Raw genomic sequence first — 24,586 nt, 5'->3', positions numbered from 1 at the left:
ACCAAAGGAAACAGCATTTGGTTAAAACTGACCCATGAAGCAGGCTCGTCTTTGCTAACACTCAGCCGCAGGCCCCCACGGCGGGGGAACATGGGGGAGGATGTGACACGGGCTGAGCCTGCACTGGCCGTTGAGTCCACTCGCTAACAACTGCTCGTTTCAGTGGAAGGCCCAGGACGTGAAGGTGCACTGAGCTCCTTGTCCAGGTTCCCTGAGCCACATTCTGTCCGCAGATCCCCAAGGCTGGAGCCCGGGGTCCCACCACGTGTCACGCGTCCTGCCCAGCTCTGAGATGGTGGCTTGGGCAGCGGGCAGCACAGACAGTGGGTGACATGCGGAGGAGGATAATTACAGACGTCTGCTGTCGGGGGCGTCTGCCTGTCCGGCACCTCCCAGTGGCCTCTCTGCAGAGGACATGGGCTGAAGGGCTGCCGGATGTGCTGGGACAACAGCCGCCACGAGGCCCAAGTCTGGTTCCAGGACCTGCTCAGAGCAGGGACCTTCCCAGACGAGGGAGCCGTGAGGACCCGCCCGGCGGACGGAGGCTGCTGATGTCCTCTCCCTTCTGGGGCCCCTGCTTGTGCTCCGGCTTCTGCCATTGTTTATGGCCGTTCCCTTGGAAACCATAAGGCTTATCAAGTCCAAAGTCAATTTATTTTAAGGGTACAGATATTACATACAGAGTAATGGCAGGAAACACATGTTAAGGGAGAAAAGCTGCCCCTCCATCACCGGCGTTTCCGGGGGACTGGGTGGCCCCGCTGTACTTGCCGGGCGCGCGCCCCAAACCCCAGGCTCTGCAGCGTCTCAGCCACATGCTTCTGGCAGGGGGACACGCACAGAATCACCAGCAACTTTGCATCGCCTCCTTTAAAAAAAGAAGTAACAGCATGCACTTGGATGAATTTCAAGGAAGAAAAGGCATCTCTGGAGTACGGGGCCCAAGCGGTGCCCCTTCAGAGCTGCGCTGGCTGCAGGGCTCAGGTGCCCTCCCCTGCCAGCCTGGGGTTAGGAGATGTCACAGTGCCTGAAGGGCGCCTGCTCAGGTCGGGGTTCCCCTGTCAAGCGCTCCCTCCTGCAGGCCAGGGGAGGGGTACCCAGGGCTTCCCCCCAGGGGATTGGCCTCTTCCTTTGCTTTATGGACCAAGGGCTGGGCGGGAGGAGGAGGGGGTCTGAGAGGAGGGCGCCTGCGCCTGGACGCTTCGACCCTGTGCTACCCCAGATGAGCTGCCGCGCAGCACAGGCACCCCTCTACCCCATGTTTCTGTCCCCTCCTCCTGCGCTTGCCTGTGGCAGGAGCTGGCTGTACACACACTGCTAGGAAAGTTGAGGACAGACAACTGACCCGAGAGCCAGCAGGTCCCCGCAGGAGGTGTGGCTGGGAGGAGCCTGCTTCCCACAGGAGCAGGGGACAGCGGCTGACGCCCCTGGGGGCGCGTACTGGGGGACACCAGTTACCGAGCGCATCCTGCAGCACGTGGGTGAGCTTGCTGTTCCTGTAGGGAATGTGGCCTCGGCGCTCCGAAAGGGCCCCCAGGACGTCTGCGAGGGCGGCCAGGCTCCGGTTTATAAAGGACGTCTCCCTCAGGGCTGACCCTGTCACTCCAGACACACCTGCGACAGCCAGAGAGACCAGCCACACACAGTGAGGATTTGACCAAACTCTTGGGAGGCCTCAAGATATGACTCGGAGAGCAAAATGGAAACCTCGGGGACAGTGGCTTTGGACCACTCGGGAGGCGGAGCTGGGGGACACTTCATCACGTTACCGTCCTCCTCTGACAAGCTACACGGCCCCCAACAGGAGACACACTTACTGGGAACGGACCGCCTTCCACCTTCCTTTTTGGACTGGCCCGTACACTTGCAGTGGTAAGACACCAATCCATTAAGACGTAACAGGGGGTCAAAATCATGTGCAGAGGGGGACCCCGTCTTAGGACCCGTGGTGGCCTGTTCACGGCCTGGCTCTGTCAGGACCCCACACCGCAGCTCACCGTCACTCACTCACCAGCACACTCGCTGCCCGCCAGGTCCACCAGCTGCAGCTTGGCGTGGACCTGCTCTGTGTGCCCAGCGGTGCCGCCAGGCGGGGCCCCCGGGGACCCACTTGAGGCTCTGGGGGAAGCGTGCCGCCTCCTCCCTGCCACAGGCTGCTGGGGCCAGGGGCGGCCGGGCTCTGTGAGCAGTGATGGATCTGACCCTTGCTCTGCTGCAAGAAGAATGATAATAGTTATTCCAGAAGTTTCCTTTTGCCTCCCTCCGTGCTGACGCCTCCTGAATGTCGGCCCAAAGGGCCACACCTCACACACACACAGGGACCGGCTGCATGACTTCCTCCTAAACCTGGACAAGGACGGGGCCGTGTGACAGTGACTGGCTGTTCCGGTAAAATATGAAACAACAGGAAGAAAAAGGCACGTCCACCATGGAAAGCTGAACTACTGCCTAACCGGTCCCAAAATCCAATCAGATTTAGAAAGATTTGGTAATGGCATTCATTAAAACCTCAGTCAGAAAACTCTGTTCAGCTTCATAGAAATAAATCCTACAATTTCAGTTGGATAACCCTCCACAAAGAATCCTGGTATAGTGTTCATGTTGATGTATATGTTAGTTTCGTCATGTGCTTTTTCTAAATAGACTGCTTACAGATTTTGTTTAAACCTAAATAGTGTATACTCACTGTGGAAGGCATAGTATAAAACACACATACGTAAATTTTTAAAAAGAACATAAAAGCCACGCTGGTCCCCGTGACTGTAAGTGGGGCGTGGAGGTGGGTCAGCGCTGCCCAGGCCCCCAGGACTAGTCAGGGCGAGTTCTGGGCTGTGTGTCGCCGTCACCTCTGCTCCCCTGGCAGGGCCACCTTGACTTCCTGGTGACAAGATGGGTCAGGAGCATCCAACCCTCACTGGCCTGTGACGGAGAGAGAACTCACCTTTGTTGTGTTAAGTTGCTAGGACGGCTTGTTAGAGCACAGGAAGTCGGCCCCAGACCCGCCCTCCTCGAGTGTGGGCTCCACAGGTGACCCAGACCCTCTGCCCGCCTGGCGCCCGGCCCTGTGGACACGATGGCGAGGTGGTGTCCTGCAGCTTGTGTTCCCATAGGCCCTGCAGGTGGCCCTGTGGCACTGCCCTGGCTTTGATGACCGCGCGTGCACTGCCGGTCTGTTAAACTGGCTTAATTTTACATACTGGTTTGTAACCTTTTTCTAAACTGAAATCACACTTACAGTTTCATTCACGGTGACTGCATCATGTTCCTAGGTACAAACATGCCCTAGTTTCTTCCTGTGTTGTATCTTATATCACAAAGGGCTGTCCTGCCTCCCACCCCCAATGTCCCTTTCTTCTCAGCCCTGGAGCCCAGGGGCCTCCTGGGTTTGGGTCCCAGACCCTCCACAGATGAGGCTGCCATTCCCGCTCTCGGGGCTGCGTGAAGCCCCAGGTCCTGAGGGTGCTGCGTCCCCTTCTTATGTGATTTCTATTGTGTGCCGCTGACCGGGCACGAATGGCCACTCACCGGAGCTGTCCCAGGCGGGGGTTGTGGTTAGAGCCACCGTTATTATCAGGTGAGACCGAGAAGAATGTGCATGTGCTGACGTGGCACGCATAGCCCTGAGCTGCAGACCTGCACCAACAAGCATCATGCACTCCTGGGCGCTGCGGACAGACCTGCAGATGGGGACACGTGTCAGAGCCGGAGGGTCCTGGTGTGCGGCGCGGGCCGGCCGGCCTCCCAGTCAGCTGCTAACACTCTGGGGCTAATGGCAGCCTCTTCTGTGACCTGTGCTCCTGTTTCAAGACAGGAGCAAATCTTACATAAAACATAAAAAAGCCCACTTTCCACTTTTATTGGCCTACTGTCTTTCTAAGTGCTTTCCCCTGAAATAATCAACTGTTTGGGAACCAAGTCAGAGGTCCCCCACCTTTTCAGCATTTATTTATCAGACATGCAAGGACCCCAAGATTTTAAGGATTTTGTCCATCAAATCAAATGTATGAAATAAGAGTTAATTTCTGATATGACAGCTAATCAGAACTTTTGAGCTGCAGGAGGTTTTTTGATCAGAGTCTATTAGTCAGAAGCTGAAAGTCCAGTTCCTTGTCACACGTGTTCTGGTAAATGTGATCCTTCAGGCCTTTCTAAATGTTAAACACAGCTGGCAGACCCCCTCCCCCCTCTTAACTCTGAGACCCCAGGACCGGCCGCCCCGCCCGACCCTCATGGGTGAGGGTGACGTCACTGCACCCTCCTCGGTGCTGTCATCCAGGTGAGTCCGCTGGGGGCAAACCAGACACACATGTGGACCCGGGGACACGGCCTCGGGAACATGTTTCATTAACACGAGGAGCCTTGCTGCTTCACAGGATGACACATTAATGCACCCGGTGGCACTGGCACTCACGGTGGCACTCAGGGACAGCAGCGCCTGAGTGGCCTCGGGCAACTTACTTCACTTCTCTGAGCCCATCGCTTATCTGTAGTGTGGAGATAACACCTCACCTCTTAATGAAGATATTTTAAAAGACGAATGGATTAAGTAATTTGTTCTGATTGTGATTTTAAAAGACAATTCTGAAGCAAACTGAAAGTGGAGCGGCCCACACTGAGCGCCACAGCAACACTCAGTGAACCGCTTCCTTGAGAAAAGGGCAGACGCGCCCACGGGTCCTCGTGGCGTCGCGGTCCCCAGGTGCGCGACCCCTGCAGGCGGGGTGCTGGTGAAGTACTCACGTGCAGGTCAGCGGGGACACCTCCTTCCTGCCCTCCTTGGTGGTCAGCACTTCGCACTTGACCCCAGGCGTCGCCGTGCACGTGTCCTCAGCCAGGAGGTCAAAAATGTCGTCGTTATAAACTTCCACGATGGAGACCTCAACCTTTGCCCTCCTTGACGGGTTTTCTGAAATAAGCCTGGGGGGTGGGGTGGGGGTGGGGGACACAAGAGACCAAACTGTCAGAGGGACGTAGAAAACCCGTGAACACAGTGGTGACAGCATGACTTCCGACATGACACGATCACTGAGCAAATGCGCGTCCGTGACACGGCCATGACTTCCCACCATCGGGGTCACGCAGGCAGGAGGGGACCTCCTTGAGGGTAGACGACTGTCTTGGGAACACAGTCAGGCCACCTGAGGTACATCTGGGTCAACTAGCTGAGCCGCCGGCGCCCTCAGAGCCCCTGCACGCGGCAGGAAGGACACACGGCCTTGCTCAGGACGAGCACGCCCGGTGTCCTGGGAACCACGCCGAGGCCCGAAGCCCGAAGCAAGCAGCGGAGGCGCCAGGACCGTCGCCACGTTTCCGGGACGCGCGTCTTCACTTTAAAACTTGCCCGTTTCAGGGAAGCTCGCGCCCCGAGCTCTCCCCTTGCGCCGCCCATCCGGTGCCTCCGCGGCGCCCTGCCCACGACCTCCCTGACGCCCACCCGGGCTCCCGAAAACAACCACATCTCTTATTTTGGTTTGTCTTTTGAAGTGCTATGTGCTGACTTTAGAAAAGTTTAAAAATAAAGCTACTGCGCACTTAGAGAAAAACCTCACAGCCCCAGGCCAAGTGGGGGACGGCCACAAGCTGGGCTTCTCCGGCCTCCCTGCCCCCTGCAGCCCCTCCAGCCCCTGCTCTGTCCGTCCGTCCTCTTCCCTTGGACTCCCCTCCCCCACCAAGCACCGCGGCCCATGCGATTCTGCCCCGTGTGTTTTTCTTGTCCACAAAGATGCCCGAGAGCCGGGCTGGGAGCCCAGCGTGGCAGACGCTATTTGTACTTGAGACAGTGTGGCCTGGGTGTGTCCACTGCTGGACTGAGGTTTCATCAGGGCCCACAGAGAGCTGTGAACAAAATGAGCCATCGACGTCTTCTAACGAGAAGCAATTAAGAAAATTAAAAAGTCTAAAATGGCAGAAAAAAATAAATCAAATTCTCTGGTAAAATAAATGACTGGCAATGAGTTCAGATTTGCCTGGTTCTCAGCGCTGGGGTTTGCTGGGAACACCCCGAGGGCAGTGACGGAAAGTGGAAAACCCAGCCAGCCATTTAGAGTGTCCGCCCCACTCCTGCACTAGGAAAGGACGCAGGCAGAGAGACCTCAGCACTGACCGCACCCCTCCACGCGACAGCTGTCTTTGTGTCACAGGACCTGAACTAAAAATTTCTTATCTACACAACAGCAAGGAGGTCATTTGAAAGATTCTCTTGCATTAAATTAAGAACCTGTTTGTTTCGTGCGTTGGCTTATTTGTCCCACAGGCCTTGACTCACTCGTTGGCTAGATTCTGCCAACCACGCTAAAAACTTGTCTTCAGCCTGCACCCTGAAGAAGCAAAGTGTTCAGAATGCAAGATACACACAGGTACACTACGGCGTGTCGCATGGCATCACACACGTCAGTTCGTCACGCTGCCCACCGCTCCCCCTCCCTGCACAGCTGTTGTGTTTCTTTGCTCATTGTCACCCGCCACTGCCACCCGAGGTACCTGAAGAGCTCCTCAGCCGCTCTGGGGACCAGTCCCAAGTCACTGTGACAGTCTGGGGGCAGGACAGGCCGCACCTCAGAACGTGGGCCCAGCATGGTGTAGCTTTTGCCGCTCCCCGTCTGTCCGTAGGCCATGATGCAAACGTTGTACCTGGAATTCCCGGCGCACGTTAGTGCAGCCAGACACACTGGTCTGGCCATCCCTGCATCTGAGAAAGACGTCCCCTGCATGAAAAGCTTGCCTGCTTTTCACTGTGTCCCTCTGTGACGCGTTCCTTCTAAACTAGGCTTTTGTGTGACAACGACTGCTTTGTGCTAAGCCCGCCCTGTTGCTGCTGGGTTACACAGTGGATAAAACCATGTTCACAGCAACGTCTCAGACAACCATTTCTCCTCGGTGTCTTGGCATTCCCGGAGGCAGATGGCGGCGGGTCCCGGCCGCCGCTCACAGCCCACACGCCAGCCTGGACCCCTTGGCACCATTCCTTCCAAGTTCAATGCAGTGGTGGCTGCCGGGCTCACCGTGAGGCCTACAAAAGGACGAAAGTCTGCGTATTTTCTACCAATGTCCTAAAAATGTCTTCCCCGCTGCAGATATGACTGCTAGCGTTGCTGACAACAGTTACACCAAGATTGCACCGTATCTTACATTTCGTTTTCCCAAGGGACCTGGGTTTTCATGTTGTCGTCACCAGAAGGGGCGATGCCTTTGTGACAGGCTGGCCTGGTCCCCTGCAGCCATGTGCTCTGGGTTATTTCACAAAAGACAAGGACTATGGATGGACCCCTAAATTTTCTTCCAGTTGTGTTATTAGCCCAAAGTGTCCATTGGTAGATTGAAATATTTGAAGGAACAGTTGAAATAAGTTTATAAATTTATCTTCCTGGCCATGGAAGGGCAGGTGAGCCTGGCCCACTGTCCCCGCCAACTCCTGTCCCCACCAGCGTCACCTGGGGAGGTGAAAAGGCCCCCAGGCACCCACATCTGCTGCACCTGCCCTGAGGAGGTGGATGCGAGTTTCTGAGTGGGGGGCAGACCCCTGACTGCGGCAGGTACGTCGGCTCCTCAAAGGACCTTTCTCGCGGTGTAGGGATGTGGAGAGAACAGCAGCAGCTCGGGACTTAAAATGATGGCATCTGTTTCATATTTGTAACAGAAAGGCAGTTCTGGCAAAGATCATTCTAACCACTATGGCTTTTTTTACTTTTGGAATCTGCTTACTTAAAAGACGCCAAAAAAAAAAAAAAACCCCGATAAAAAAACAAACCCTGCCTCTTCTGCCATTTTCAGTGGAGACCTTTTTGGGATTGACATAAAAATCCGAAGGAAGAGTCGAAGCAGAAACCTGACAGCGTGGGCGGTGGGTGGTGTGCCTCAGAGACACGCGGGCGGTCGGTCCCCGCCGCCGTGACCTGCCACCGCGCTGCGCTTTGGCCCCTGTGCTGTTCAGACGCTGGAGCGCTCCGGCTGGAAAACAACGCGTGGCCGCCCTTTCCGTCTTGTTGAAGTTGGCAGCACAGCAGCCTTTCTGGGCAGGCCCAGGTCTGTCCCCTCCAGGCCGTCTGTGGGCCCTTCCTCCAAGTCGGAGTCTCCAAAACGCCCTGAGCGGGCAGTCTGGGCGCAGCGCGTCACTGCCAAAGAAGCCCCTCTGTCCCTGCCTTTGACACCAGCAGTGTTTTCCACGGGTGGAGGGCTTACTCCCAAAGGTACCCGTCCCTCAATCTAATGTGAACATTCTTATCAGACTCTTAGAAAATTCCGGGATGTACAAAATCCTGGAGAGAAGAAAGGCAGCCGTCAGCCCACCTGAAGCCCGCACGCGCGTAGCATCATTTGGGCCGAGGTGCATGTGCCCACTCAGCAGTCACCCTCAGTGGTGTCCAGCAGGCAGGCCTGCCCCCCTCGTGGACGCAGTGAGCCAGCACTGGCCGTGGGTTTGCACTGCACGCACCTCACGTGCGGAGACGCCAACGTTACGCTCTCCTCCCCAGCATGAGCCAGCCCCACGCTCGTGTGCCTGGAACTGGGGTAACTGGCCTGAAACGGTTTAGCTCACCCGTCTAAGAGAGACGTCAGCAGGGGACGCACATCTCCAAACACCTCTCTCTGGGGGTCGGCCGGCCTGTAAACCCTGAGAGCACAGGGAAAGGATGCATTAGAAGGAAAACAGGTCCATGCACCCACACCCCGAAACCCCCGCCGGGAAGCAACATCCCCCAGAACTTCCCATACCAGCCCCCAACTCAGCCAACGTTCACAGTTTTCATCAATGAAAGATGAATTTTATTACTTTTCAGGTTAACAGAGGTTCAGGAAGAGTGCGATTCATTTCCTGCTATAAAAATGTAAGAAGCCGGGGCAAAGATAAATGCTTGCAAAGCAGAAAAAAGTAAGCAAACAAGAAATTTAAAAAGGAAGGGTACCACTTAATTGCCGCGTAACTAAACTAGCTCCACGTAAGTGGGTCCAACAGCAATGCAAAGATCATACTGCAGGCAATATGCAATATTTAATTTTGCTCAAGCTCCTGAAAACACTGCTTTCTTAGGCCTCATCAGTGGAGCAGAACGGTAATGGCGTAACGGGGCTGGGCTGCCCGCTGTGAAAAGGGGAGTCATGTGGCTCCGTGGCTACCAGCAGGAAGGGGTAAAGCTAGGCAGGGTGTTAACTCCAAGAGGTGCAGCCCATGGCACAATCTGGAACACAAGCGAGTGACCTGACGGCCAAACGTGTCACACAGACACCGGTGGTTGCTCGTATGACAATCACATGCGCTTTGATTTTGAGCTTAGTTCCCTGAAACACAGGTTTTTATTTAGCTGGAACCGAATTTTTCTCTTCTTTCATTTTCAAAATGTGTGACGGGGCCCGTGGAGCCGTGTCACCTCTAGAGGCAGGACGAGCTTCTAATGTCAGAGGCCCTGCTCACAGTAGGGTGCTCACTGTGCGTGACGACGAGGCCACGGAGAGCACGTGACATGATGCCGAGCTCTGAAATACGTTTTTTAACTCCTCATCCCACCCCCTGCCAAATCTCCAACCACAAAAGCAGACAGAACTGGGAGTGAGCGGGAGGCACCGTGCTGCCCCCCAGGACCCTGGCGCTGACCCCCACAGCCTTTCCATGCCGACCTCATCTCCATGTCATCTGTGACCATTTCAGAATGTGTCTCCAGAGGGCGGTGACTCTTTTAAAAACCGTAACATCACTAGTATCCTTTGCTCCTTTGCAGTTAGTCAAAATGATGGGATAAACTGTACACTTTATTAATAAAATCTTAACGCGGCCTTTATACCTGTGTAACTCTGCTTCACACGTCACCTTGAAACGCACTTACCTTTCAAAAGTAAATGTCTTATTGATTGGAGGGTGACCAGGCCGACTGCACTTCACCTGGACAGTTTCCTAGTAGAAAAGGGTGAACAAAGTGCCAGGTGCCAGGGCTGCGGCCACAGCATGGCACAGAGGCTGGCAGAGCACAGCCCGGGCACACCCAGTCTGTCCCCCGCTGAACAGTCCCTGGAACACGGCCTCGCCCGGCTCACAGGCGTCTGCGGCTGCGTTTGCTCAGCCGCATGGTGAGAAGCGGAGGCAGAGGCCGCGTGGCCTCAGAGCCTGCCGTGCTGGCTCTGGCCCTTGGGAAGGGTTTGCCAGCCTGTGACACAGGGACACATGCTAAAGGGCACCTGCCAGGTCACACGAGGTGTGCGACCTTCAAAGGCTAAAGAAGTCACAGCTCATTGCTATGACTCAGCTGTACCTGGTAGAACTAAAAGGTTTCCTTTCTAAACACGTCAACACCTGACCTTGCTAAACTATTTTCCTCAGTGACGGCCTGTGTGGAGAGAAGCAATTTTCAGCACGAGATACAGCATTCGCTTAGCCTCACTTAAGCAAAGGAAAAAAATAAATCTTTTGGCTTGGTTCTGATTCTAAAACAAAATGAAAATTCATGAAAAAACAGGGGTACAGGAAGAATTAGTAAAAAAAAAAAACAAAACCCAACAATTTCAGTGGTGAACAGCACACAGATCTTTGTTTTTTCCACAGCGCTCGAGGGTGGTACAAGATGCCGGCTCATCTCTCACATATGCACAGACATCTGCAGACGTGAACACGTGTCCAAAGAGTGGCCCGTTCAGGTACGGGAGCCAACAGCTTTTGCTCTAGAGGTGGTTGTTGTTTGAGCTTGGTCCTGGGCTCCATGCTAAGGTCTCTGGCATGAAATGCTGATGTCACGGAGAGCAGACCTGTGCTGTCCTCACAATCAGAGCTGAAATGCTGTGCATTTGGGCAGGCAGGTCCCTAAAGTTGCTGCTGTCAGCCTGGGCAGCAGCTCAACTGCTGGCTGAGCCTCGACTGTCCCTGAAGCGTCTGCCCCCCTCAGCCATCCTCTCCCCCCGTTCCCCACCCCCCCACCTCCCGTACTTGCGCTGCTGCTGTGGGATTTCTTCCTCTGCTGCCCAGTGGAGGGAAATGGCCCCCGACCAGCCCCCAGCTGTCCCATGCCCTTCCTGTCTGCTCTCTATGCCTTAGAAATGTTTCCAAAATGCAAATTAGACAAGGGAGTGGGTGATGTCACTGAAAGCAAAGAGAGATGGTTAAGAAGCAGTGAGTGAGTGACGGCGAACGTCAGTGTTGCCGCGAGGTCGCTGAGTCCGCACTTGAAGCTACTGATTGGGTTTGGGAGACACTAAGAGGTCCTCTGCTTCTATAACGAAAAGCTGCCGTGGGATGGATGGGGGTGGAGACCAGGACACAGTGACTGCGACAGCGCAGGAGATGCCAGGTCAGTGAGAGGGGCCTCCGAGCCTGTCACACCTGCTGCTGCCAAGCTACCCTCAACTCACCGACATATGAAGGAAGACCTGTGTGTGACTGGGCCTCACGGCTTCCAAGGGAGAAGCTTATTCTCAGGGGAGTCAGTAATCAAGGCTTCATTTCTCTACTAGAATCCTTGAGCACCTACTGTGTGCCAGAAACTGTTTCAGGAGATGTACATTCTGCTATAGTGCTAGCAATGTCATTATATAATAACAGCAATGTCCTCTGTGGCAGCAGGGGCTCTAAACCCTGTTCACCCCCAAACTCTGAAATAAGATGAAGGAACAAAAGCTCAGACACTCGCCAGGACTCGGGGCGCTGGCCTCGTCTGTGGGCAGAGCCCCAGGCTCCTGGCTCCCAGCCCCGGACAGTCTGACCACAGCCTCGGTCCCCTGCCCCCTCCCGATGGCCTATTTTCATCTTCCTGTTGCCTGGTTGTGGTGGAAGTCCTTTACAATTATGCCAAAATGTAACCCTAGCGCCCCTGGAGCATAGCACAGGAACACACACCCCACAGAGTTGTACTGATGTCTTCAAATGCCTACGTTTTAGCCATAAAGAAAAACAAATGAAAAAGGCTAAGTTTACAGGGTCTCACCCCAAAGCTCCAGGGACATCATAGCAGGAACGTGAAAAGCCATAAAAACAAGCCGGAACCCAGAAGCTCCCCAGGGCCACGCAGAATGCCACCCCACGGTGTGGTCACTGCGTTTAAAGAACATCGGGAATGACGCCAAGAGCAAACTTGCATTTTCCCAAACACAGCCCGAGTGTTCTTTCCCGCCCGTCCCGGCGCCCTGCTCACACACACAGCTCTGCTTCTCACAGGTGAGCCGCTCGCCTTGGGTGTCCAGCACCATGTCCTCATGTCCAAGCCTTCAGGCTTCCTGATGAACGGCAAAACACGAGGCACTAGGGAAGCGTCGGAGGGACCTGATATCTGGAGGAATCCAGGGTCCTCGCTAAAATTTGAGGTGAGCAGCTGAGACGGGGACACGGGACTTGAAGAAGCTCCCACTGGCTTCAGTGAGGACACTATTGCAATGGACGAGAGCCTATGGCTTTGCTTAAACCCACGAATGCATAACGACCCTTAAAGAAAACATCACAGGAGGCCTCCACAGGAAGCCAGTGCTCCGCTGTTCTCCAAGTTCTCTAGAACTAGCTTGAAAGTATCTGCGAATTATGAGTCCGCTAAGAGCTAACGTGCGAGTCTCATCTCTGCCATCTGTAAAAGGGGCTGGTGGCACAGTCTGCTCCCAAAGGTACCTAATGGTTACATCATCCGCTGAGTCCACGGTTCTGAAATTTGGAGGACAGTGTCTTCCCAGTGACAAGGACCAGGGCACGAGGTGGGGCTGTCCCACTAGGGGCGAGTTCAAAAACAAAAGGAGCAGCTTTGAACTTGCCAGAGGAAGAAAGGTGTGGGCTGCCCCGTGGCAGGTTCAGGGTCTCCCAGAGCTCGGGCTGCACAGGCGAGGCCCTCGGCCATGGAGCCTGCCTGGAATGGGCTTCCCGGGAGGCTACACTTCAGAATGTGCGTGGAACCCTCCAAACCAGCTCCTGGGAAAATGGTGGAGGAGTTACTCACGAAACAAGTGCACATTAGGACATTTTACTGTAGTAAAGAACACATGCTCTTAGAGGCAGAAGAGGGTCATTTTCCAAAGCAAATGCCTGTAAAGCAGCCCACCCCACGTGTGGGCCGAGCACAGCACAGGACATGTGGCCAGAAGGAACAGGGGTGTCCTGTCCTGGAACAGACGTGACGAGGGACAAACTGCTCTGTCAACAGATTTAAAGACATGAAAGAGCCGAGCAGTAGGAGAAGAAAAACATAAAATATACACAGTCAGTCTGAAGTCCACTGTGGGGAACTGAAACACAATTTCTTCCTTAAATCTTTAGAACTCCGTCAAAAAAATCCAAAAGTCTTTCTCTCGCCGTGAGCCTGTAAAAGTCTCACTTGGTATCATAGTCATTCTTAATCCTTCAAAATGGGCTCGTAGGTAAGAAACTAAATCTTGATTCTAGAAAAGCCCCTTTTAGACCCAGAATTTCACACCAGGAAAGAGCGAATGTTCAACAGGCCCCGTGCAGCCGAGTGACATGACCAAGGTCACACACTGAGCCTGTGCCTCGGGTCTCCCGATCCCATCACGTCCTATGTGCCCAGCCTGGGCAAAAAACGCCTGTGCTGTGGCACAAAGAGACGTGTGTGTGTCACCTGTTGACTTGCTCATGTGACAAACGTGACAAGTATGGAGTGACGGCGTGGGTCTCACGATGAACAGAAGGGACGCCAGCCTGCCGGGTGCAGCCTGGTGGAGCAGGCAGATTTCACACACAAGCTGACGAAGGAATGGATTAACCACCACCACGGGACTTGAAGAAAAGTGTAGGGTCAGTGAGACCACACAAGACAGCGGTCTAACTTAGGGACATCAAGGGTGGCCTTTCTGAGGCCGTGACCTCTGCATTGAGAGCGGAGGGCGAGCAGGTGGACAGAGGGAACGGCATGTGCTACGTCCTGTCACGTTCCAGGCCGATGGAGCCGGGGACCCTGCATGAAGGGGCCAGAGGGACCGGAGAAGCAGAGCCTGGACACACGGGCTCTCAGTGTCTCTTCCTCTGGACCCATTGAAGGGTTTTAAGCTGGGAGGTGACCTCATCACAGTGTTTTCAACGCCGGCTCCCAGCTGCGGAGTGGATGGGACGCAGGCAGGTTTGGGAGAAAGAAGGTCAGTTCGGAGGCCACGCATCATCCAAGATGTGCACGGCCTGGACTGCAGTGTGACGAAGATGGAGTAAATGAGACCCAAGGAAGCTTTCTCCTGCAGAACGGACAGCTCGTGATGACGGGCTAAGTTGAGGAGCTGACTGACTCCCAGCTCCTGGCCCCAGAAGCAAGGCAGACAGACTGGTCACTTGTTGAGGTGGGGGAACAGGACGAGTGAACCCGAAGGGGAAACCAGAAATTCCGTTTGGGGTGTTGAAGTCTGAGATCCGTACAAGCCATCCCCAAAAGCCCACTAGGCAGCTGGACGTACGGATTTGAAAAGAGGGCACGTGGCAGCCGCGTCCCCCACACAGCCGGGCCCTGCAGGGGCGGCTCGACGCGCCTTCTGTGCCAGCCAGGTGCTCACCCTGGGTGCCAGCGTCCTGGCCGTGCTCAGGGCCAGCTGAGCCTGCGTGAACGAACAAGGAATTTGCTCAGGGCCACTTGGACCTTGAAAATTTTGTGTCAGGTTTGCCAAATCCATCAATCTTTGTCAAGTACCTCTCTAAACATAGTTTTGACCTCGATTATCTTTGCGTAAGAATCACTGGATCCATAGGCTTGCTCAGCCACATTCGGAAACTCCAGTCAGTAACTCAGACTGAACAGCGTAAGAAGACTGAAAACTCAGGGAGAACCGCCGGCCGCCCGGTGGCTCAGCACAGACAGAGATCTGATCCTCCTCATCTGATGACCAAACAAGCAGCAGTGAATTAAATGAGAAATGCCAGTAAACAGCCCTAAGACAGCAAGAGCGTGGGCAGTTGCCAGACTCTCCCTCCGAGATTGGTTTTATTTATAGGTTGAACTCAAAACTATTAAATGTTGATTTAGACGGCAAATTGTAATGAAGTGCCGTGTTACGCATCCAATACAAACTCAAATCCCTTTAGACTTCGGAAATGGAAACAGGGTTTGGAAGCCAGGAATCACAGTGTTGCAGCATGGACCCTTGCTTTTTCAGCAGATTTACTGATATGAAGTCCTTTAACAAACAGGTCTATTCCATTAAGAAATAACTTGGATTCTGCTGATTTTTGAAAACATCATCCAAAATGTCCCAATCCAAAAATTTTTTACCTTCTCTCAATGAGTAAAACATTTTTTAAAAGCTCTCAAACTTCTGAATTTGAAGAGTCAGTAGAAGTTCGAGGAGGACCAGAGAGGACTGTCGAGAGGATAGATAGAGGAACAAACACTAAATAACAACAACAAGCCTCCAGCGTGGCGGGACCGGGCCTCCGGCTCAGGACACCTTCCCACCCACAGTCTCTGAAGGCGACCAGTAAGCCCACACAGCTGGGGAAGGTTAGGAAAGGCAGGTGCATAACCAGAAACCCTCAGCGGTCTTCACCATGAAAGGAAGGGATCAACAAGACGTCTGGAGGGCGCCTTTTAACTCAGATTCCTAATAATGAAGATTTAATTGGTCGCCTTTTGCTCGACTCAGGAATACTTGTGCTTAAGACAACATACAATACACCAAATGAAGGAAGAAAAATGCTCAAAAACAAGGAATTGTAAAGTGCTCATTTCCAGAGACTTTGTCAAGGAATTTTTTTTTTTAAGATTTTCTTGGGGAATTGGGAAAAGAGAACAGACAAGTTGCTGTCCTTTTGTTCTTCAGTCTAGTTGTGGAGGACGTTGCTTCACTGGCCCATGTTGGTATTATCATTGTGCTCTTCCCGGGTGAGGCACATCAGTCGCTGACCTCTGGACAGCCACTCATAGCAGCTATTGGCAGCTCACACGGCTGCCGGCCGCTCATGCTGGCTGCCAGCCACACACGGTAGCCCATGGCAACCCACTGCAGCCACACTGCAGCCTATGCCATTGCTGGCGACTCACGGCGACTCAGCACAGCTCCAGGTCGAGCTGTTGTTCACCATCTTAGCTGTAGAGGGCGCAGCATCACTGGCCCTCATGTGGGATCGAACCGGGGCCCTGCTGCTCAGAGCTGGCGTTCCCAAGCCAACTCTTAACCAATGCACCACTCGGCCGGCCCTGTCAAGGAATTTTTTAAATACAGCTACAACCATTTCCTTGGCTTCTTTGTAAAAAATAAAGCCATCACTGCATCAACTGGAACTACTTTAAGGAGAGTTGCTGCAGTTTATGACATGTAAACATAACAAGGCCGAATCAGGCAACAGGCGTGCAGGAAAGAGGAACAGACTTACATGATCAATACGAGATAAAAACATCTTCCAAAATGTCACTGTAATCGAGAATGCCGGGACTTCCATGTTAAATTCAAAATGATCCATATTACCTAAAAATTCATCATCCCAGACGCCCCCCACCTTCATTTTGTGGTAGTCACACCAAGCCAGAGTGAAACAGAAGCCAGCACATAGTAAACTGTCACCTATGGAGACTTTCAAACATGCACAGAAATGGAGGCAACAGCTGAAGGCACTCTCCTGCCGCTTCTCCGACGCCCAGCCGCACTTGTTCTATAAACACTCCTGCTCAACCCAACTCCCATCTCTCTGGTAGAGTTTAAATTGCGTATCAGACAACACATCCTCTGATTTCAGTCTGTATTTAACTGACAAGGACTTTCTGGGAAGATCGCGACCATGCCATTACGAATCTCACGTTATGAAGTTAATATTCTCGTCTCCCTGGTTGTCCCCAGCATGTCTGTACAGTGGCTGGTTCCTGTCAGGCCCCGCACACGGCCCCGCGGCTGCGGTCCTGGGCCTCCCACACCTCTCGCGCTCCACCTCTCACTGTCTTCTGCCAACACCGTCGGCTTGTGAAGAAATCAGGTCATCTGTTCCGCGAAACGTCCCTCGTTCCAATTTGGCTGATTGCTCCCTCACTTTTAAAATGACGGACCCTGAGACTTGATTAGACGCCCAGTGTGTGGCCCAGGCTCCCTCGCTGTGGGCTGTGATCCAGTCACCAGTTCCTAAGGTCCACACGACTGCTTCCAGGGAATCTGCGAGTGCCTGGGGCCTGCAGAGGGTCCCTGAGCCTTCCATCATGAAGGCCCTGTCCATCCAACCGTCTAGCACCACCGAGGACCGCTATCAGCGCCATTAGGGGTTCCAAACGGCGATTTTCCAATCCCAGCATCTACTGGAATTAATTAGCTAGGCTCTCCTACAAACAAAAACTGTCCCTCCTCAACTATTCACTTACCCTGAAATGTATGTCATCCGGGAAGGGCATCATAAGTGCTTCTTTCTGTTTATCACTCTTTAGAATAACGGACTGATGCCCCAGCACTCTCCACGGGCGATCAGTGGCATTTACAAGTAATAATTATGGCTATGAACTGAAGGTTGTTACGTAAGTACATACTTCAGCCTGGCTCAGTCATTTCATAAGCTCCGTTTCTCGGTCCCACATCAGTGGGCGCCCCGTTTAGTGGACACGACCCCACTACCTGATACTTCCCTCTGCGTGGGGCTCATCCTGCACACGCAGACCCCCGTTTCCTGGTATTTAGGGGGCCACGGCCCGGGTGCCGGGGTTCTCACTGCTAACTCTCAGCCTCTTTTGGTAGACAAAACTAAGAAATGCGTGGATTTTAAAGAGAAAACAAATAGGAATTCGTAGTACTGTTAAGTTAATTAAACAAGAGGCTGTGAGACGGAGGCCACAAGGCCCAGGTGGCCCAGGTGGCGGAACCCAAACCTCAGCCTGCAAGTGCCTCAGGGTCAGGTCAGGACAGGACACGCTAAGGGCAGCCCCTCGGGCAGCCGCTTGGCCGTAAGCCCCGCCACCCAGTCATTTCCTGCTTTGCTTCTGCACCTTCTCTGTGTAAGTCTGTCCCCTGGCTTCTGCCACCCGAACCACTTCCAGTTTGGCGCTGCCCAATTTAAATGGATTTTTGCTCAGATAAACTCTTAAAAATTTGAATATGCCTGTTTAAGTTTTAACAGTAGGTATGTCTATTTCAAATTTGACACTACAAATTCATACTTCACTTCACCAGTGTTATACTTGTATTTCTTTTCTTATGCTCCAAATTTTAGGCCCCAGTCGTATGTGCGCGGATTTGGGGGCTGGAGAGTTAATGAAAGCGGAGCAGCTTGCCGGACACAGATCTGCACGTCAGGAGCCCTGTGGCCCCGCACAAGGAAAGCGCGCTCGGCGCCTCCTTCGTCTCTCGTCCCGTAGAAATGAAGGGACAAAAGCAGCTCCGATTAGCTAGGCAAGGGTGCAGGAAGGTGGGAAATCATATTCATTCGGGCTTGGGAGCACCCCCCGGGTTGGGGGGGGGTCTGGGGATGCTCTGCACCATCACACAGAAACCCTCACCCACAGTTTGTTAGGGAGCTCCACTCACGTCGTCCACAGCGTGGGCCACTTCTCCAGGCGCGGGGCTGAGGGGAAAAACACATTAATACACACATCACCACGCCTTTCCTCTCTGGGCCCCTGACACCCCAACTCTCCAAACCAAAGCTTGCTGCCTCGTTCCTTTTCTATTTTCTGTTCTCAGTTCCCCAGGCGTTGGGTTTATTTCTGACTGCCTCACTTCCGTTCCCTCACCTCCTCTGGTATCCGTGTCTCTTTTTCTATCCTTTTCTTATTTTCATCTCTCCTCACTCCCTTTTTTTTCTTCTTGAACTCCTTTCTCTTATACCTTCGCTCTTTATTTCATATTTTCATATCCCCTGCATATGTCTATATTTAAATATCTCCCACGTGACAGCCTTGGGTGAGAGGCTTGGGGGTGACTGATACAGAAGAAAAGCCCTACCAAGGTCTACACCTGTAGGAACGTGGGCCTTTGAAGGCAATCATGAAAAAACACGACACGTTTCGAAACAAAACGATTGATGTAAGGGCATAGCCCAGAGCTCACGGAGCCACGTGTGAACCTCTGGGAAGTTGAAAACCCCAACCAGCGCCGTCCAACAGAACAACAGAACTTTGTGTGACGATGGGACATCCTGTCCAAACATCCAACGTCCGCCCTGAAAGTGTGGGTAACGCCACGGAGGAACCATGTTCCCAATTTTAGGTGGTTTTCATTCATTTAAAGTGACATGACCACGTGTGGGGAGCTACCTCGTCGGCAGGGCAGACGCAATCTGTACGTGTCCCCGGGAGAGCATGCCGTGAACACTCCACACCTGGGGACAGCTACCTGCCGTGTTCCCGTGGCACTTGTTGTGCCCTGTTTTCAGTTCCTGCCAGTCGCTGAAGTACATTAAGTGCCAAGCTAGCTAAATAAATGTCTTGAAGAGGAAACATTCAGCCACCATCAGAAAGATACAAATGGTTTGCTTTACATTATAGGACTGACCGAGGGCGTCCTGAGACCTCTGAGGTCACAGCTAACGTGTGCTGTGTAAATACAGGGAAACCTGAGTGGGCAGGATGAGGGGCAGCCAAGGTGAGGAAAGCAAGGTGAGCAAAGTTAGAGGCAAAATGAGTGACGCGTGTTCACTGCAAACCCGCCCATGAGACCGACCAGCAAAGCAGGGGTTTCTGGCAGCACAGGACGTCAGTCATGGAGATGGGAGGGCCTGGAATTCGGGGTGATACAGTGGTCTGTGGGGCAGACACTTCCACGGGGGACTTTCCCCTTGGGAAAGAAGGAGAAGTCAGATTGAGTGTGGCTTTCCAGTAAACACTCAAGTAACCCAAATTTCAGATAATTCTGTGTAATTCATTGAAACCATCAAAACTTTCTCTGAGTCAGAAATACCAGCTGAGTCACCCCTGCGGGGTCTCTGGAGTAATAAAGAAGCACACTCTCCCCCCCTCCAAGAGGAGGTAACATGAGGGGGCGGGGACCGTGCGGGGGCGGGGACCAGTGCAAGCGGTCCATCGCTGGAAGGAGCCTGGCGCTCATCGAGCTTGCTTAGTCCTCTCGGCCAGATTCAAGCCTCCTGCCAGAGGGTCTGCTGGGCACTCGTGATGAGCAAGGCCGCTCCTTCCAGAAAAGAGAACCTCACCCCCAGAACGGGCGCGTCCTGCTCTGGGACCAGGGCTAGGAAAGGAGGGGCCACAGCAACTGGCAGCCATGTCTATATTTTTCCTTAGCGTGCGCGCACACACGCATGCACACACGCACAAACAGGTACACACAGGTGCACACATGCACAAACAGGTACACACACAGGTGCACACACACATGCACACAGGTGCACAAACAGGCACACACAGGTGCACACGCACACATGCACACACGTGCACCCCCATGCACAAACACTTGCACACATGTGCACACACAGGCACACACAGGTGCATACACACATGCACACATGTGCACACACAGGTGCACACATGCACACCCCCCACGCACACACACGTGCGCACACACAAAAGGAAATTACCTGGCGTGTGACCCCGGATCATCGGACTCTTCATCGAACGGCAGCACAGGGCGGATGCGACAGTGGACTATCTGATGTTCCCTTTCAGCTCCTGTGACAACAGAGCGCGGTCCCCGTGGGCACAGGAGCCAGGCCGTGCTGCCGAGCTGCTTCCCCGGAGAACACACACAGTCGTTCCCAGATGTGAGCCTTAGTTTCCCGCCCACATCTCAACTTTTGAAAACATCCCTATGGAGCACTGAGCACTGTTATGTTTAGCTTTTTAAAAATTCGTTTTTAAACTCTTTTACTTGGCAAATGATTATTACTCAGTAGTAAGTATCAAGAAAGCACCTTTCAATGGCCTCCTGGGCCCAATCTTTTAGGCATTTTAGAACTTTCTGAAATTTGGTCTTTTTGCTCATTTCTAGCCCCCCAAAGGGTCCGTCTAACTAGTGGCATGACGTGACATTGGAACCGGCTAAACCACCAGACCGCGTAACGCCAAACCCACACCCACGGAGAAGCAGGGGAACCAGCAAGGCTAAGATTTGTGTTCTTGTGAATCCACGTCAAAACAGTCAGCGTTTGGTTTGGCCACGTGAGTGCGTTTGGGTGACGCTGCTGCTGGGGTCCCCGCATCCGCCAGCACCTTTGCTACGTCGCACTGATGCCTCCATCCCACAGCTGTGTGCCCGGCTTTCTGTCCCCAGGTCAGGGCCAGCCTGTTGCTCCAGCCTGCAGAAATATTTTGGGATACTCTTCGACTCTATTTGCTATCAAACCCTCTTAAATGTGAACCCTCAAGTATAATAAACATGCCTTTGTGTGTCCATCAAACCACTCATAAGTGTTAGGATCCAAGCAGTCGGGGCCCCGCGGACGGGCTCCTGGCGGGAGGGGACCATGGGTCCCCCATCTCTCCTGCCTCCAGGCACGCCCACCGTGAGCGGGTGCCCGGCCCACACTGTCACCTGTGAACGTGTGGCCCTTTTTCAGGTGCCTGGCTGACAACCAGATGCCCTCACCTACCACGTTTCCTTCACACCTGACAAGGAAACAAATGCGCTTGTACTCTCAACAGCACCTGCTGGTTTCCAGGGAGGGTGTTTCCCCTCCACAAGCTCAGAAACCAGCCTTGTAGGGGCCCGTTCTAAATCCACGCCCGGGTTATTCAGCGAGCGGTGAGGTGCAGCTGCTCCTGAGACTTTTGTCTGGGATCCCACAGCGTGCGGCCGGGACCGGCTGCAGCCAGGACCCAGGCTCCTACACGGTCCAGCGCCGCACACGGAGCTATAGTCCCTCGGGCAGCTCGTGACCCCTGCCAGACGCCAGGCAAAGAGCTTCTGGAGTGCTGGCACCTGGCTCGGTCATACAGCAGCTCAGAGGGGCGGCGCTTCTGTGCAGATGCGCCAAACAGGGCCTGCTACAGGGCGCGCCCAGCAAACGTGCTCCAAAGTCAGTGTTTGCGGTGCTGTCACCCAAGCAGGTACGTAAAACGGAATTACTGTCAGATGCGTCCGTGACCGTGGACTGGTCAGCATGGGCGGGAGGGGCTCTCAGGCAGCTCTGTGTCCTGGCTTCAGGTAGATGACAGTCGCAGAGACTGGCCAAGGAACGCTCGTCAGCATCAACTACCATGGAAGCCCATACATCAGAAATCAAGTAAGTCTGTCCAGTAAGTCACCCACTCTGGCACCTTCTGTTGGTAAACGAAAACCTGAGTCTTGGAACGTGAGTGAGAGGCACGTTCAGCATCCCCTTGAGGGACAGGAAGGGCACCGTCCCCCACACCACTCGGGGGTCCTGGTGTGCTGGTTGCAGGGCCCCATCTCTGCATCTCCCCCCACCCGCACCCTCACACCCCTCCCTCACATCTCACGTCTGTAGCTTGGCACGTCCTATCAGGAGGTCCCAGAGGGGCTGGTCCGACCATGTCCTCCCCTGCACTGCCACCAGCCTGGCTCAGGCCACTGTCCCCTCTGGCCAGACTACACCTTCCAACTAGCCCTCAGGTCCCGTCACTGCCTCTCGCATCCTCCACTGGGTGAGAAGTCAAGGCCCCACGGGCCTGGCCCTGCTGCTGCGGCCACCCTGCCTGCTGGCCGTCCCTCCCACCCCCACAGCCGCACTCAGGTCCCCCCTCGAGGTCGCCCCCAGCGCCTTCCTCTGAGCCACCCGGTGGGACACGGGAAGCAGACGGTGGTGCTCACCACCAGGCTGTTGTGGAGTCGCTGCCTCCTCTGCCTCTCCAGGTGATACTGCGCCTCCATTTCCTGTAAGCACCGCTCAAGGTGTAGTGCCTTGGCCCGCCACGCTGAGAGGAGGATTGCACCCCAAGTTAGAACGAGGTACATGGGCCCACCCAGTCCTGTCAATCACCTCGACAGACAGGAGGCTGTGAGGGGCACTGGGCCAGCTGGGTTGCTGTGGGCTGCAGGGCTGGGCACTGGCCCCTGGTGACCAACTCTGAGCTCGCTCACGACTGCCCGTGGGGGAAGCGTGGCATATCCGGTGGGTACCGGCAGGCCACATGGCAGCTGCCAGGCCCACTACCGAGTGCCCCGGGGCTGGAGGGAGGCCCTGCATCTGACTCCTGTTTAGAACAAGTCTCGGGGGCAAGGGGCAGCCTCGGGCCACCACGTCCTTGGCTGGCAAGTAAGGACAATGGCATCTCAGCTGCAATGACACTGTAGGATCGATGGGGACACAAATGCACAAGGGCCTCCAGGTGTGCCCCGGCCCAGCCCCAGGTCTGACCCCTGAGTGCCAGTCTCGCTGTGTGGCAGCGGGACTGACGTGTCAGTCTGCCGGACCCCCGGCTGAGGCAGCCCCTGGGGTTGGGGTCTAGTCAGGGTCACGTCTTACACGGCAGAGCCTCGAGCTGCAGCCGTGTTCGCTCCACGGCGGTCACGATTTCAGAAAGACAGTCCCGGTGTTCGTCCCGGCAGCTTCTGAAAAGGTCCACAGAAGAGGAGTGAAGCTCTTTTATATCTTGTTTCAGTTCCTATAAAACAAGAACGTGCAAGATGAACACAGTCACCGTTACCAGTCATTACAGCATAATTATCCATCACAGAAACATCTGCCCACAGTTCACGTAGCCGCACGGCAATCTGCCATGAACTGAGTCTGTTTACAACCGGGGTGCTGAGTCTGACGCCTGTCCCCACGGCCGGTGGCACCTGCAGGTGGGATGCGAGGCCACGCCCACTTCTGGACTTGACCGCAGGTCTGGGGCTTGCACTGCCCAGAGCAGCCTGTGTGATTCCGTGTGTCCACATATGTGAAGCAGCCACGAAAATAAAGTATTTCACCAATTTCCCGGGGAAGTACACCCATTGCAAGGTGGGGGAAAGCCAGATGCAGGACGTCTCTCTGTCTGCTGTTTACTTCCTTGCGCTGTTGGCGCGGTCACCCTCCTGGCATGGGGACAGGGCTCTAATCTCTTATCCAGACCACCTTCTGGCAGCCCAGTCCTCAGGAGCTCCTGGGGAGAACAGTGGAGGCCGGGGCGCTCTCGCCACGTGAGTGCGTTAAGAAATTCCAGGCACAGCAGCCCTGAGGACTTTTCAGAACTTCGGGAACAAAGCAGCTGTTGGGCCGTGTCCTCCGTGTGAGGGCCTTTCCCCGAAGACGTGACGGCCCACGGCCGGGAGCCGGGCCCTGCCTCGCATCGGGTGTCAGAATTGAACCTCGGATCGTGCCTGAGCTCAGAAGCTCTGTAAGTCTTTTCTCTCCTATGAAATGGAGATTACATCCACGTTTGGGAAACATTTTGATAAAGTATCAGAACTAAATTGAGTTAAAGTATTTGTAGGATGTGGCATGCAGACAGTTATACACGTCACTCAAAGATGGATTCATCTCACTCAGTTGGAGGAGAATAAAGAATTAATTGTACATAAGTCCATTCTAAACACACTAATGCAGTTCATGGGGGGGGCGCCTCTCAGTGGGGTCAACGCTGCTGACAGATGGCGTTTTGTTGTAATAATGACCTTTGCTTCCTCCTAATTTTCACCGGTCGCATTGTTTATAACAAAAAGTGAACAATGCTCTTACTCAAAGGTATAAAAATATCCCCCGTTTCACCCTGGAGAACGGCCAGATGTGCTACACGGAGTAACTAACGCCTTTCCCACCTTTCCTTCTGGGATCTCCGCCATTTGGAGGCGCTGCTCTGAGGACGCGCGGCGGCAGCTTCGTTAAGGGGAC

The 24,586-nt window shown here is 54.1% G+C and overlaps 1 protein-coding gene across 10 annotated transcripts; it reads right to left on the bottom strand.

Moving 5' to 3' along the window:
* Window positions 1-635: 635 nt before the first annotated feature.
* On the bottom strand, window positions 636-23,643 carry KIF25 (kinesin family member 25). Of its 10 annotated transcripts, XM_019659515.1 has the most exons (15): window positions 23,554-23,643; window positions 23,237-23,375; window positions 22,582-22,685; window positions 21,877-22,070; window positions 20,390-20,480; window positions 18,388-18,424; window positions 9,819-9,886; window positions 8,537-8,611; window positions 6,481-6,630; window positions 4,741-4,917; window positions 3,526-3,677; window positions 2,942-3,062; window positions 2,012-2,212; window positions 1,459-1,614; window positions 716-868 (listed from the first exon to the last, which is right to left on the bottom strand). In XM_019659515.1, exons 4-15 carry the CDS (start codon window positions 22,007-22,009, stop codon window positions 808-810), a joined length of 1,422 nt encoding a protein of 473 aa, XP_019515060.1. In that variant the 5' UTR covers window positions 22,010-22,070; window positions 22,582-22,685; window positions 23,237-23,375; window positions 23,554-23,643; the 3' UTR covers window positions 716-807. The 10 variants fall into 10 exon arrangements, with proteins under 10 accessions (XP_019515061.1, XP_019515060.1, XP_019515058.1 ...); XM_019659516.1 differs by lacking the exon at window positions 2,942-3,062 and having other exon boundaries at window positions 636-868; XM_019659513.1 differs by lacking the exons at window positions 716-868; window positions 2,942-3,062 and having other exon boundaries at window positions 879-1,614.
* Between the last annotated feature and the right edge of the window lie 943 nt (window positions 23,644-24,586).

Source organism: Hipposideros armiger, unplaced genomic scaffold, assembly GCF_001890085.2.
Source record: "Hipposideros armiger isolate ML-2016 unplaced genomic scaffold, ASM189008v1 scaffold_299, whole genome shotgun sequence".
NCBI classification, from domain to species: domain Eukaryota; kingdom Metazoa; phylum Chordata; class Mammalia; order Chiroptera; family Hipposideridae; genus Hipposideros; species Hipposideros armiger.
The sequence above is the reverse complement of the archived record's forward strand: the minus strand, read 5'-3'. Positions and strand labels throughout refer to the sequence as shown.